The sequence below is a fragment of the Topomyia yanbarensis genome, chromosome 3, assembly GCF_030247195.1.
Source record: "Topomyia yanbarensis strain Yona2022 chromosome 3, ASM3024719v1, whole genome shotgun sequence".
Lineage (NCBI taxonomy): Eukaryota > Metazoa > Arthropoda > Insecta > Diptera > Culicidae > Topomyia > Topomyia yanbarensis.
The window spans coordinates 197,771,307-197,785,182 of record NC_080672.1 but is presented as its reverse complement, the minus strand read 5'-3'; the positions used below and the strand labels follow the sequence as shown (position 1 = coordinate 197,785,182).

The 13,876-nt window shown below is 37.4% G+C and overlaps 1 protein-coding gene across 10 annotated transcripts in view; it reads left to right on the top strand.

Annotated features, from left to right (window-relative positions):
• LOC131687112 (protein unc-79 homolog) overlaps positions 1-13,876 on the top strand; it is a 1,793,695-nt gene that overhangs the window by 132,101 nt on the left and 1,647,718 nt on the right. For all 10 annotated transcript variants that reach the window (XM_058971154.1, XM_058971155.1, XM_058971161.1 and 7 more), the window contains exons 3-6: positions 11,066-11,398; positions 11,469-11,977; positions 12,038-13,130; positions 13,194-13,336. In XM_058971154.1, coding sequence (XP_058827137.1) covers positions 11,066-11,398; positions 11,469-11,977; positions 12,038-13,130; positions 13,194-13,336 — 2,078 coding nt within the window. The remainder of the gene's footprint in view (positions 1-11,065; positions 11,399-11,468; positions 11,978-12,037; positions 13,131-13,193; positions 13,337-13,876) is intronic.

Here is a 13,876-nt window from a genome sequence, read left to right as displayed (position 1 = left end):
CCCTTTACAAAAATGTTTTTATGTATCATCTCGTATCTGAATATGATTTTTTATAAATTTTGTATCAATGAACGGCAAACCAATTATATTAAATTTTAAATTTAAATTTTTGGATTAATTTCGAATTCTTTTGGTATATCAAGAGTTTTTGATGACTCATTTGACCAATTGAGTTCTTAAATAGAGGTAGGGTTACCGCCTCTAGTGGTACTTTGACCAGCAGAATTTTACTGAGCAGGGAATAGACTTCAAGAGACACATGGGTATGCGTTGAAATCAATTATAATTTCGAATTAAAGTGATCTCGACTCGACAGAATTTTGGAGCGCTTCCATTGCTTTTTATTGTAAAAAACGCTTAAAAACAGATATGCACTTTTTTATTTCCTTTGTAGCTCGTAGCACTAGGAGGAAAAATATCTTATTTTCGTCACATTCACCGCAGAGTGTAATGTTTTGGTAAAACACTCCACCTTTCTGTGCCGTTCACATTTAGTTGTATGTTTTTTTTGCATTTGTTAACAGTTTTGTTGATTTAGTTGGATGTTGTTACTGATGTTGCTTTCTCGGATATTCACAAAGAATCTAAAAGGACAAACCACTCTCGCTGTGAAGGATAACCCGAGCGAGCTTTGCTCTGCTCCTCAGTAAACAAACACAGGGTGTGAAATCACACTTCAGTTTCTTTCGAGAATCATTGTGAGGAACATTAATCCATTGAAGCGAAGGTTCAATGGGGTAAAGTAAACCCAAATGGCACTTTTAAAATAATATTTGTCAACGCCAAGAGGGGCCCTCCTTAACAATTAGGGCCTGCAACCCGAGGATGATGTTTATGAGGACTGGGTGCTAGGCGATTCCTGGTAAAAAAGGCAACGCAAAATTGCAAAATAATCCAATGGATTCTTCCGGGCGAATTCGGATTTACCTGAACGAAGACACGGAATTCGCTCCCAAAACCGCTGTGGCAACCTTAAGCAGGGTTTTCTTTCTTTCGATAGTTACTTTCGATACTAATCCAGCGCTTGGAAATTCAATAAATCAAAAAAATCAATTTCAAATTGGCGAAATTTGAAGACAACATCATGACTTCTAATCAAACCATTTAATTGTTTGACCCTTACAAGTCTGATCATATTTTTGTTTCGATTATAGACATTTTAACCTTAAGGTCATTCGCTTCTTCATTCAAGTTAGGAATTTGGTGTTTTCATGGCCTGAACCCATTTCAAACACCCATGTCAAACCCCATGACCCAGGGGGTATTATGGGCTTTTCGTTTGCTCGGGTACCTCATACACAAGATATTTAATTTTTGATTATATTCTCAAATAAATTTTTAAGCATAAGCATAAGCATAAGCATAAGAGATCGCCCGTAGTTGCTACTCCGTTATTGACCAGAACCAAATTAGGTTGCAAAATGTTAATTGGAACAACATGCTTGGGAATAACATGATGAGCCACATTGTACAATCTATTCTGATCCCTGCATGCTGATCAATACCGACGCCGGCCACGTCCGAATGCAGATCTTCTGGGAAAGGAAGGAATGTTAGTCCGATACATGTTGCTACTAGAGACCGAGGAATCCTCTGCATCTCCACATGTATCACGGGATGGGGAGAGTTGTTAGTAAGTGTGCCAATAGAGTTATCATGTAATAATTGCTCTGGGCAGCCGGCTGCCGAGAATTTGGGAAATTTATCATTTGTTGTATTAATACGATTAGCAAAATAAGCAACTTGAACTCCGGATAGCCGGCTATAAGGAGCACTGCTTACATTTTTTAATAATATTCAATCACACAACGAATTTTTTCGTGGTTTCTATCGTGTCGGTGCTGATTTTACCCGGCGATCGTTTGAATAAAATGAGGAATCTTATACAGAAGGTTCATCAGAATCTTCCACAGGTATCGCGGAGTTGGTGGTTTGGAAGGGAATAGGGTCTAGGATTCGCTCCAAGCAAGGGATGCGACCTGTATAACATAGTTTATTAGGTAGTAGTTCAGTTAGTTTTCGAGAACACGATCGCTCGAATAATAAGATCTACCGAGAGTATCCTATGTTTTCTAAACAAAAGCAATTTCACATCCACACAGCCGATCGTGGGAGTATTGTCTAGAAAAGCTAATCTTATCTGTGTAATGGGCCGGATCACTATTTATTGCGACATTATTTAGACTAATTTCGCTATTTCTTCTGTACGATATATTTTTTGGGTTGCAAACTACCCAGTGATAAAACGTTATACAGACAGAGAGCTATGATAGCTCTAGATGTTATAAATCAACGAAAGTATTTTCTATTTCTAATATCGGATTGTTTGTGAAATACACGTATACGAACGGTTATATCGAACATTGAAGGGAAATACAGAGGATCGTTAACCTGATGCACGGGCTTGTTACCAATAACGGAACTTGAAATTAGATTCATTAAAACCGACGCGGCGAATTTTTAGTACGTATAGACCCGCGATCATCGATACAAGTCTTATTGGCGCTGATTTCCGAACAACTTTTACTGTATTGTTTTCTCGGCTAGATCGCATACTCTCATTCTACTACTATCGGCAGAAGGCTGATAGCTCCCAGTCGTCGCCGGTCTAAGGACCAAATGTCATCAATAGACTTAGACTCGCGTGGAGGCATGCGATAGAATTGAAAGCTAAGCAATGAAAATGACAGCAAAACACTTATTCTTCGTGCTGACATAACTGAAGGTAATTGCCAACCGGTCCCCGATCCCTCTCGCGAATTGTCAATGCTCAAACCTTATACATGATTGAAGTCATCATTCCACTCAAATAAGGCCATATGTTTTTCCAAAGCACATTGAATGCTCTGTGAATCAGTTCCCCTTGTTGGTAAAGCAAACCCTAAACAAACATAGAAATTAGTTTGCCGACCGGCATATACGTATTCCCTTACAGCACCATCACATCAACGAACACCCAAAATTTACATGCGACAAAATATCTGCAATCCCGAATATAAAAGAATGAAAACCTCTACTCATTTGCAATAAAATAATACAGTAAAAAAAACAGTTGAATATCCAAGGCGGCTCATTTTCAAAGATAGCACCGCCGATGAAACACTCAATAAAAAATAGGTGACAAGGGACGCGGACGAAATTAGCTGAGCACCGACTGGCTGGTTTGCCACCTATTTTTCGGGCAAAGAATTTTGGGCGACACCTGGTAGTCGCTAGTCGCTGGTGAAACGCCAATTATTTGAATGTCAATTTTTCTTATTGCCATATTTTTTCACTTTTCGGATCGAATTTTTTTCTCTGAAAAACCATTTTTCACTATTTTTACAATGTACACTGTGTTTCTAGATGTTTTCTGTACACTTTTATTGTCCTTGCATCGGGAATCGACGGCCCGTAATGCGAGGAAAAGATATTTTTTCATTTGCCGGAATTCAATTTTCACAAACTGTCACCACTCGCGTCTGTCGAAAATATGCCGAAAAATGCTTTTATAAAACCACTTCACTTTGTATAATCGTTAAACTGCACCGTTATTAACACTTTTGATAACCGGGAGACAGTAAACTGTGCCAAAAATGATGAAAATTAACCGACTCGAAGGGAGCTCTACGAAAGTCAACCGCTCGCGACGAAGATACATCTGCTTTCGATTATATTCTCAAATAAATTTTTGTCGAAAAAGTATTTGTCAAAATTTTAGTTTCTGTTAAAAATCCGGGCCCCCTTCAAAACTCCGGGCCCGGGGGGAAACACCTCGCACCCCCTCCCCCCTCCCGGCGGCCCTGGGTACAAGTATGTATGAATGAATTGTTTCACTCTCATTAAATGCTATTTTCAGGGTTCCCATATGAGGATAAATATGTTGGAACATTTTAGGTTTCGATGTACGTGTACCGATATTTCGGTATTTCCATTAGAAATAACGAAATGGCTGGTTTTAATATAATCTTTCAGAGTATAGTCAAAATTGTAGCATTCGCATTAACAGCCTAAAGTGTATTCTACTTCACTCCGGTTGTGTCTCTGACATTACCCACCCATCTTTTTTTATGATCATTAGTCATCCCTAGAAACAATATAAAACTACAAAAAATACATAGTTTTTTATCATTTCACGGAGTTGGACTGAAAAATAAAAAAGGGGATCAAGTCTACTCAGTCTCCCCTAAAAATTGATAAACTAAATTCGACAGCATATCACCATCAAACAATCGGTGGATTAGAAAATTCGCACAAAAAATTAAGGAATTTTCTACGCATATATTGCGGAAATTCACCACAAGAATGGAATACTTGGATTAAGTATTATCAATTTGCATTTAACACAACTGTACACACTACAAATAAGACACCATACGAACTTGTCTATGAAAAATTATGTAACCTACCTTCAAACTTGTCAGAAATTGAGAGAATAGATCCATTGTATAATATTGAAGATTATGGAAAACAACTTAAATTTAAATTACAATTATCACAAAAAGAAGTGAGAGAGAAAATATTTAAAGATAAAACAAAACGAGTAAAAGATTACAACCAGTCTTCAAAAGAAAAAACCTACAACAGAGGAGATCTTATACTTTTGAGGAATGAAGTAGGATCAAAATTCGATAGCATTTACCTAGGACCATACAAAGTTATTGAAGACATGGGATCAAATGTAGAAATTCAAATTGGAGAAAAGATAGACCGAGTACATAAATCAAGAATAAAACACTTTCAAAAACTTTTAAAAATATATATAATTCATAAATTCTCTAAATACATAGCAATTAATTATAACATACGTTGAATATAGGACGTGTGGTGGATATGAATAATTGTTATTAATAATATAATAGATTAATAATAATAAGATAAAATAGTACGTTTGCAAACTTCTATTTTTATATATATTTTTATTTTCCATATTTTTATAAAGTACTAAAAATAAGAATATCTTTTCAGTGTCTTTCTCATTTGTCCAAACTACGATTCCATGGCTGGTTATGTCCAATACAATGGTGGAAATGTATATTACATATTCAGTACGATTTGCGCATGTATACAATGGATCGACAGCCACGATCTTGAGATACTATGTGTCGACACTGAAACATCGCTTGAAACCATCGGCGGATCAGGGAGGAGGATCCGGGGGGTCCGGACCCTGCAGAAAATCTTCAATTTGTTAAGAAGTTTTAACTAGTTTTAAAGTAGTAAGCCCTCACTGCATAACCCTACCTACGCCTATATAAGTCTAAACAATTTTTAGACGGGACTAGGTTGACGATTTTTAGAGTGATTGCATAACCTTTCTATATGAGAAAGGCAAAAATGTGCCAAAGTCTAAAAAAGTAAATTTTCGCCAAAAAAATTGTTTTCGAGATTACATCAAATCTTGACGTTTCATGCATTTTAAAGACATTTGGCATCCAAAATACAAATTCGATTTTTAAATTCTTCCGTTTATATGGAAATTTGCTGTGTGGCCGCACTTTTCAACCCGTAACTACGGAACCGGAAGTCCAATCAATAAAAAATTCAATAGCAGCCGATAGGAAGGTTGTACCTTTCATTTGAGACTAAATTTGTGCAAATCAGTCCAACCATCTCTGAGAAACAGAGGTGACATTATTTTTCCACATACACACATAAATACAGACATTTTCCGATCTCGACGAACTGAGTCGAATGGTATATAACACATGGCCAACCGGGTCGGGATTAGGTTGACAATTTGTAGAGTGATTGCATAGCCTTTCTATATGAGAAGGGAAAAATCCCCGACTACATACGGGGAACGTACCATTCGAGCCAAAAATCCAGAGTTTAACTTTGTGGGCGTATAGAAAGCAGGCAGAGATACACATTTATTTAACGCCGTCTTCAGTAAGTCACGGCTGCTTTAGCAAATATCTGCATGGGTTCAGTCACGCGCCTCCACTCTGTTGCCCGGAGTAAGAGAGTGCAGAGGAAGCACCGGAGCCCGAGAACGAGCTTCCAGGAAGTACGAAACGAGTGTCTAACTCTATGCACAGATAATGTTTTACAAGAGAGGCAAAAAAAGATTTAGGATACTATCAGTAAAGTAGTCGCGCAGATACTAATGGAGCTGCAGAGGAAAGGGAGAAGAGATCAACGAACTAGTAACCAGAGCTGATAGTTCTAATAAGTGCACCCTATCGGCCACCAAGGTATTGGCTAGATCCACCGCCGGGGACTAGTCCGAGTAGTTCGTTTCGGTTGTGGGTCGTCGAGGCGCCGGTGTACCGGATGCCATGTTCCATTTGAACTAGAACGACCTTGACAGCTACCGGTTAGCCAATGAGTAGGCTAGATCGACCGTCGAGGACTAGACCGAGTATATCGTGACAAAGTTGGGAGCTACATCAATATCGCGAGAAATTCCGCCACCGGGGAACTCTCAATCGGCGTAGGGTGGATTCAACAAGGGGAAATATCCGGGATCGCTACAGAGCTTGGAGCTAATTGGCTCTCGAAAACTCTGGTTTAGTATGACAAAACATTCTCCAGTAATTACTTCCAATCATTGTCCACGTGCTACGCTTTTGCTGTTAACAGTCAAGGAAAACAGTAACACTACCAGCCATAGAATTTTATTCGTTCATTGGTAATACTATCAGGATGACCTTCAGTGTTTGATGTAAGAAAAAGATGTTAAACGTCGAAGTAAATTGTTCCAACTTAAAACATTCTTGGATGGAAGGGAACTTCTTAGGTTGGCGGAAATATAGAGGAATCTGCTCTACACTAAGACACAAAGCATCCTCTGTTACTACAGCGTCACTCAATCCTAACCTTTTAGAGCTTCGTGATCCTATCATGTATCATCATTGCACACTGCTAGAAGTATTTCGAAGCTGTGTTGGATTGTATGAGGTCGCGACCAGCCACATCCATCGTTTCTGGTTACCGATGTTGATTATGCTGTTCCGATGAGCAGAGGGCGCAGAGGTGTGGTGGCGTGTAATCGGTACATAACCCTATTCGTGCGTTCATCAATAAAATCAGTTTATCTGGAAGCAAGATTTCAGCACTACCACTAGGTTCTCCATTTGCAACGGACTTCCAGCCAAGATGATCTCAGACATCGCAACGGTTTGAGAGTTGCCTTCAAGAACTTTACCACCTTAGAAAATTTCGCATACCACAACAAACAGAACACTAACTTCATGACAGATAAGAGTATAGAATGGAACTTGATACCAATTCGGTAACCATAACACGATTGACTCTGTGATTCCGCAATCAAAAGAGTGCATCAACATTTACGAGAAAACGCAGGCAACCTTCACCTTCGAAGAATTGTCTTTTCTCGCCCACGTTTCAGCTAAGATGATATTTTTGGCTAATAACACTAACCTCCATTGATGCTCATGATCCACAGCCCATTTTCTCACCAGAACATACTGGAGCGTCAAATTAGATAATTATCTCTTTGGAGTTATATACAACAAGAGTTTCGAACTTGTTGGCAGTTGGAATACGTTAGCTCGCTCCAACGCTTCTCGAAATGACAGAAACCATTGCACAGTGGTCGGAAACGCCAAAAACGTGAACTTCATTCACTAGAGGCCAAACCATCGAAAATATTCACAGGGTTTTTTGGAAGAATTGTTCGTATAATCCACGCACCAAACCTTAGTGCATAGTTGGACAGCGAAAAAAGTGCCTGTTCGTGCATTTTAGTTTGCACCTTCTTTCTTATACGTAGTTGAAGTTTGTGCAAAAAAATGTAAAATTCTTAAATACATACAGTCTTCGACAATATTATGTAGTTTTGATACCTACACATTTGTTTTGAACATAGTTTGCACGAGAAGTCACGAAGAAAAAGTTATATTTAAAAAGCTATGTTTAAGGGGGTTACCATAGAAAACGCCTTATAAATCAATAACCTTTAGTCCTACAAGCTCAAGTTCTTCAACAAAATTTTTCACTATGAGCATTTCTAAAACTTTGTCGAAGAAACCAACTTTCTACTTCGTCAGTATAAAAAGTAATTTTTTTTAGTTCGATCATAGTAAGCCATGCCTAATTTCAATTATTATCAGATTGTGGGGAATATTTATACGAACATTTCCTCCAAAGAAACCCTGTGAATATTTTCGATAGTTTGGACTCTAGTGAATTAAGTTCACGTTTTTGGCGTTTCCGACCACTGTACATTGCCTGGGATTGCAGACTTCTAATTTTGTTATGGAAGTACAAAAGACCAAGACAGGTGCCAGTAAGGAAAATTTTGTAGGTTTTCCCAGAACTAGTTTGGGTGGTGTAGGTCCAAACCAAAAATTTCCGACCTGGGGACGCGTAAGACGGCGGGCAGACGTTTTATTAGAATTGGATGAGTATATATCGGGATGACAGGAAATAACACGATTATATTATATTATTATATATACTATGATTTATCTTCATCTACTAAATTGCCACCACTGTTTTCGCATCTATCGAGAATAAAATATATATAAAATTGTGCTATTGAGTCGTCATTATTCTTTTTTATTCTAACCCGTTCGATTGCCATGTTTCAACTTTTTTGGCGCTTTCGCGAATTTTTCGGACTCTTACTGCAAGAACAATCATTCTAGTGTAAGAATATGCGTAAATTGCTAAATAGAATTGAAAACAAGAAATATATGCAATATTGTAGCGATAATACAATCGTTGAATTGAAAATTATCAGTAATGTTCTTGATACTATTCGCTCATATACATATGAACATTTTGGTATCGGACTTTTTACATTGCGAAATATTCCAGTAAACTTCTACTTAGAAATGAAAATAGAAAAATGTTCTGTGTAATATGCAATTGACGAATGCTTTATCAAAGGTTATAGTTAAAATAATGAAGAACTATTTCGAAAATTAGGTTGATTCATTACCATCAGCTGCGGTAACTATCAATTTATCAGAACCTTATTCTGTGTTTTATCAATCGCATAGGGGCCATACACTAATTACGTAAGGGCATATGGGGGGTGGGGGAGTTTCAAAATATCTTACAAATTCTTTATGAGGGGGAGGGAGGGTTTATCCTTTCTTACGTAATATCATAAAGCAAGTTTTAAATATTAAATCCATGAGGAAAATATTCTTTTTAAAAGGAAAGGGAACTATTTTCATTTGTACCATATAATCCTTGTATATCAATCAATATGAGTAATTTTTTGGCTCTTGGTTGTACATTTTTCTGTTCGGGAACTGGAGTCACAATATGCCTTACAAGTTAAGAAGTGTTGATACCCTTCGTGTTGTTAGACCGACTTTGTTCTTTTCAAACATTCGATTCAAATCCGCAAGGTATCTGGAAAATGTTCTAACATGCGATTGTCAAAGATCTTGAATGAATATTTCCAGAGTGTGAACTGTATTTTAATTCAAGAAAATTCGAATATGGTTAACTCGGAGCTATGCGTACGATAAGCGTCACAGCTGGAACTCAGAATAAATTCATGCCAGAAGAGGTTATAAACTCTTTTAAATTCTACATCACAAGAAAATAGACTCAAAGGAAGTGGAATATAGCAAAGCAGATCATGTGGACCAAACTGGAGTTACTGAATATCCGACAACAGTTATTCTTTCTACTGGGCGAGATTGGCATGCAATTAAAATTCTGCAGATGATTCCAGTTAAATTTTGTCATGAGTTTTCTTGTAATAATTCTATACACATCGTTTTCGCTATAATAAATTTGATGAATTAACAATTCGATTTTTTAATTACGATAATCATGATAAGATCTTATGTAGGGGGAGGGGGAGTTCACCAAAATCTTACGAACTCTTATCTGGGGGGACGGGGAGGTTGAAAAGCTCTAAAAAAACCTTACGTAATTAGTGTACGGCCCCATACAACAAACACGCCCAACTCAATTTGATAAACACATTCTAGTTCTAGCGACACAAGTGATGCAACAATAAAATGTTGCCATATTTTTATTCGCTTTATTAGCGATTTTCGTGGTAATTCGTTTAATTTAATCCCATTTTTAATTCGTAATACGAGATTAACTAAAATCAAAGTCTACGTAAACTTTTGCAAACCCCCCTCTCTGTCCTCGTAGACAAACGTAGACTTCACTCGTTGAGCCGGTTATCAAGCACTATGATACTGCTACCGTGGTTATCTTTGTGGATGAATACCTTAGAAACAGGGACAAAATTTTGGTTTGCGGATTGCTTTTCGGGAGATAAAAAATTGGAGCAACCTCTAGTGGTCGTTTCTCGACGGAGAAAAGCCAATTTTTAGATTTGTCAATTTATTATCAAAAATGACGCCGTATTTTTTTACATTTCAGTACGGATTTTTTTCCGGGAATCCACGAATTGACCACGTTCAACGGTTAACTTTGTTTATTTTGATTAATTTAATTAATTTAACGACCCTGCAACGGAAATCGACGACCTGAAATGGGGGATAGGTTTTTTCGCTTGTCACGAGTTGGGTGGATGTGACTCCGTTTTCATTCACTCGCGTTGGTATACAAATGAGAAAAAATCCTGTATACCGAATTATCACGTTTTATCGAAGTTTACTAGCCGGGGGCAAAATCCGAATGTATCGCCGAAATCTGATCGAATTTCAAATGGAGTGGCAAGACACAGATATACGAATAACATGAACAATTGAATGGATAATTCAATTTCCATTGATTCGCCGAATCTCCACTATAATCAGACAATTATATGAAAAACAATGAAGTTTTTAACCATCAACGGTACATTCCACAAATAAATGCAGTGCACCACATGTAAACATTATGTCCCAAAAATAACTGGAAAGACCAGCACCACATTTATAAGATTTATTCGATAATGATAGTACGTTTCTTTTCTCTATTTAAATTTCATTATTCAAGTCGGAACTTGCTTGAGTATAATACAGACATACGTAATTATAAACTGTGTAAATTTTTGTATAGTATAAAGTATCTCAGTTTCATGTTTCTGTAAACGAACTCTTGTAATTTTGACAATTATTCTTGTTGAAATCTTGTTTAGCATTTTTGCTTGTTATAATGGGATAACTTACGTTTATTACTATTTTCTTTTCAGCTGTTTTAAAAGATGTACCATGTTCACCGCTGGAAATGATCAAAGATCCTACTCTAGATCAAGCGCGGATGTCCAGCTATCCGAATCTTGAATATCAAAACTTATACAATGCTCTTACTATGCTTCTGGATGTCGCTTCCAATATTCAAAACGGACTGAGTTTATTTGGCAAAGCGTTTTTACAAAGCCTTGGCTGTATTTTACCTTTTCTGGATAAAGATCTTATTGATAATCTACCGTATCTCACAGCCTCCAGTATATCCGTATTACCTCCCTCCCTCCATCAGGATATAATAAACTATCTATGCTATTACATATTACCATTTACAATAAGTAAGTTTGCATCAAAATAATTGTGTTTTGTTCGTATTTTGTAAATATCTGTTTATTGATTTTCTTATAGCACGTCAAAGCGATGATGACCAAGAGTGCCACGCTTGTCAATCCGTGTGTGCCGTCATCATGCTTGTGTTCCAATACACCAATAACCCTGCGCATCATTGTCAATTGCTTGAGTCCTTAATGAGGCTGAAACCCAACGTTGTGAAAGACTTGCTTTGCGTGATAGCCTACGGAACATCGGCTAGTCGAGCATCAGCTGCTAAATTGTTATTTTACTATTGGCCTGCCTTTGACCCGAACTTGTTTGATCGAAAAGGACTTTTGTGCAAGTTTACAAATAATTTGATTCCATTCGTTTGTCAACGTGAATCATGTCCAAATGCTGGTAATGCAGAAGCCGTAAAAGTGTGCTACAACCATTGTATAAGCATACTATACGCCGTTGACTCTCCGCCTCCACTGTATCTATGTATTGAATGTGCTAATGAGATACATCGAGATCATCCAGACCTTTCATTCGGAGATATTTTGCATCCTATGCAACAAGTATCTATGATATGTGAAAACAAGGTAAGTTTAACATGTTTTCTGTATACGTTATTGTAATTGGATTTTTTTTATCTTTAAAAGAACTGCCGATCTTCTGATAAGTCAGCAATTTCAATATGCTTCTCTAGTGAATGCGCTAGTTACAATGGTAATCACCCGATAAGATATTGTGCACAATGCCATGGAAACCGCCACAATAACAGACGTGGCATAGATCACATTGTCCACCGTAGTCTACCACCTATGATGATGATGGATGCTGAAATGCAAACATACATGATCGAGGCGGTTATCAGCCTACTTAGGGAAGCTAAACCATTGTATTTAGATTTTGGGCGAGATTCGTCAAGTAATTCTAAAGTTAATGGTGCTAACGGTAATCAAGACATGCTTACACTTGAAGATCGCCAGTTACTTGGCCGTTATGGAATATGGTTACTGGTTGGAAGATGTAAACCTACAGCGGATACTCCAGTTGAGATCCTTGGTCGTATGTTATCCATGTTATTTCATTGGTTTCATGTAACAGCATATTCATACGACGGTCAAACAGAAAGCACGTTGGAAAAACTGAAACTCGATCACGTTTGTGGATGGCTGAAGGATGTTTGCAATAGCCATTATAAAGAATTCATTGACTGTCTATTGCCTCATCCACCAGAGTATGCAAGGGTTGGCGGACATTGGGATTCTTTGGCATCTCGAACATCACATTTAAAAGAAGGGTTACAACGATTAATTTGCCTCATACCATATGAGATCATTACACAACAGATTTGGGACACAGTTATGCCCCACTGGATGGAAGCAGTTACTAATGACGTGCCCGAGAAAGAGCTGCCTGAATTGAAAATAGTACTCAGCAAGATACTAGATTCAGAAATGTCCCCCTTAGGATTTGATGCAGAGGCCATGTACAGCTTTGTATCGATTCGCTTCGAAAAGACAACTGCCAAAGTTCAGCAGCAAGCTTTGCACTGGTTACAAAATTTGACTAAATTGGAAATTTTGGTCCCATTACCGCAACTGTTTTCAATGTTTGGTGACGGAGTTAGAATTATGAAGCATGGAATGCAAGTCGAGTTACACAAAGATAGAGATGGGAAAAGCAGTAGTAGCAGCACCAAAATATCCAAAGAGAGGGATGCAGCAATGCCACATAGAAGTTCAATTTGTAAGCTCTCGAATTATAGTACAATTTAATTACATCATGCATTATGTTTCTATCTACATCTAGCGCCGGTAGTAGAAGATGATTCAGGGAATACATCAGCTATTTCGGATGACGAAGCGCCTATATCCCGACACACGGAATTTTCAAGCGATGCTGAGCATAATTTAACATGTTGCATTCTTATGTTGGATATACTACTAAAACAGGTCAGTATTGCATTGCTTTGTATGAAATCAAAAGTCGTTTTGAACGAAATGCTGCTTCTTTCACTTATGATTGAGTACTGGTGATCATCTCGATATAATTTTCATTGTGGATTTGTTTAAAATCACTTTTGACAGACATTTAATTTTAAAACTTTAGTCCTTAATTTATAGCATAACGGCATAGCGTTGGGCTTGGATTAATATTTAAAAAAGCAAAAACAATATGTGCCTAAGAAACTTAATGTCGAAGTCTTACGACAACTTAACAATCAAAGGGACAATTGAGAAATTCCACCAACATCCGCCCGAAAATCTTTAAAATCGTTCAATTCCGATGAAAGTTTACACCGGCACCGAAGTCTAAACATTTTCAATAGCCAATCTAATCATTTTTTTTATTCATTTTGTTTATTTGATAGGAACAAATGCGTTAGCATGGCGGTGCCAAATTCTTTTGTTTTTACATTTTGGATATTTTAAAACTAGGAGGTTACAATGTTGAAATATTTTTAGATAAAAGAGAAAAATTGTACAGCTATC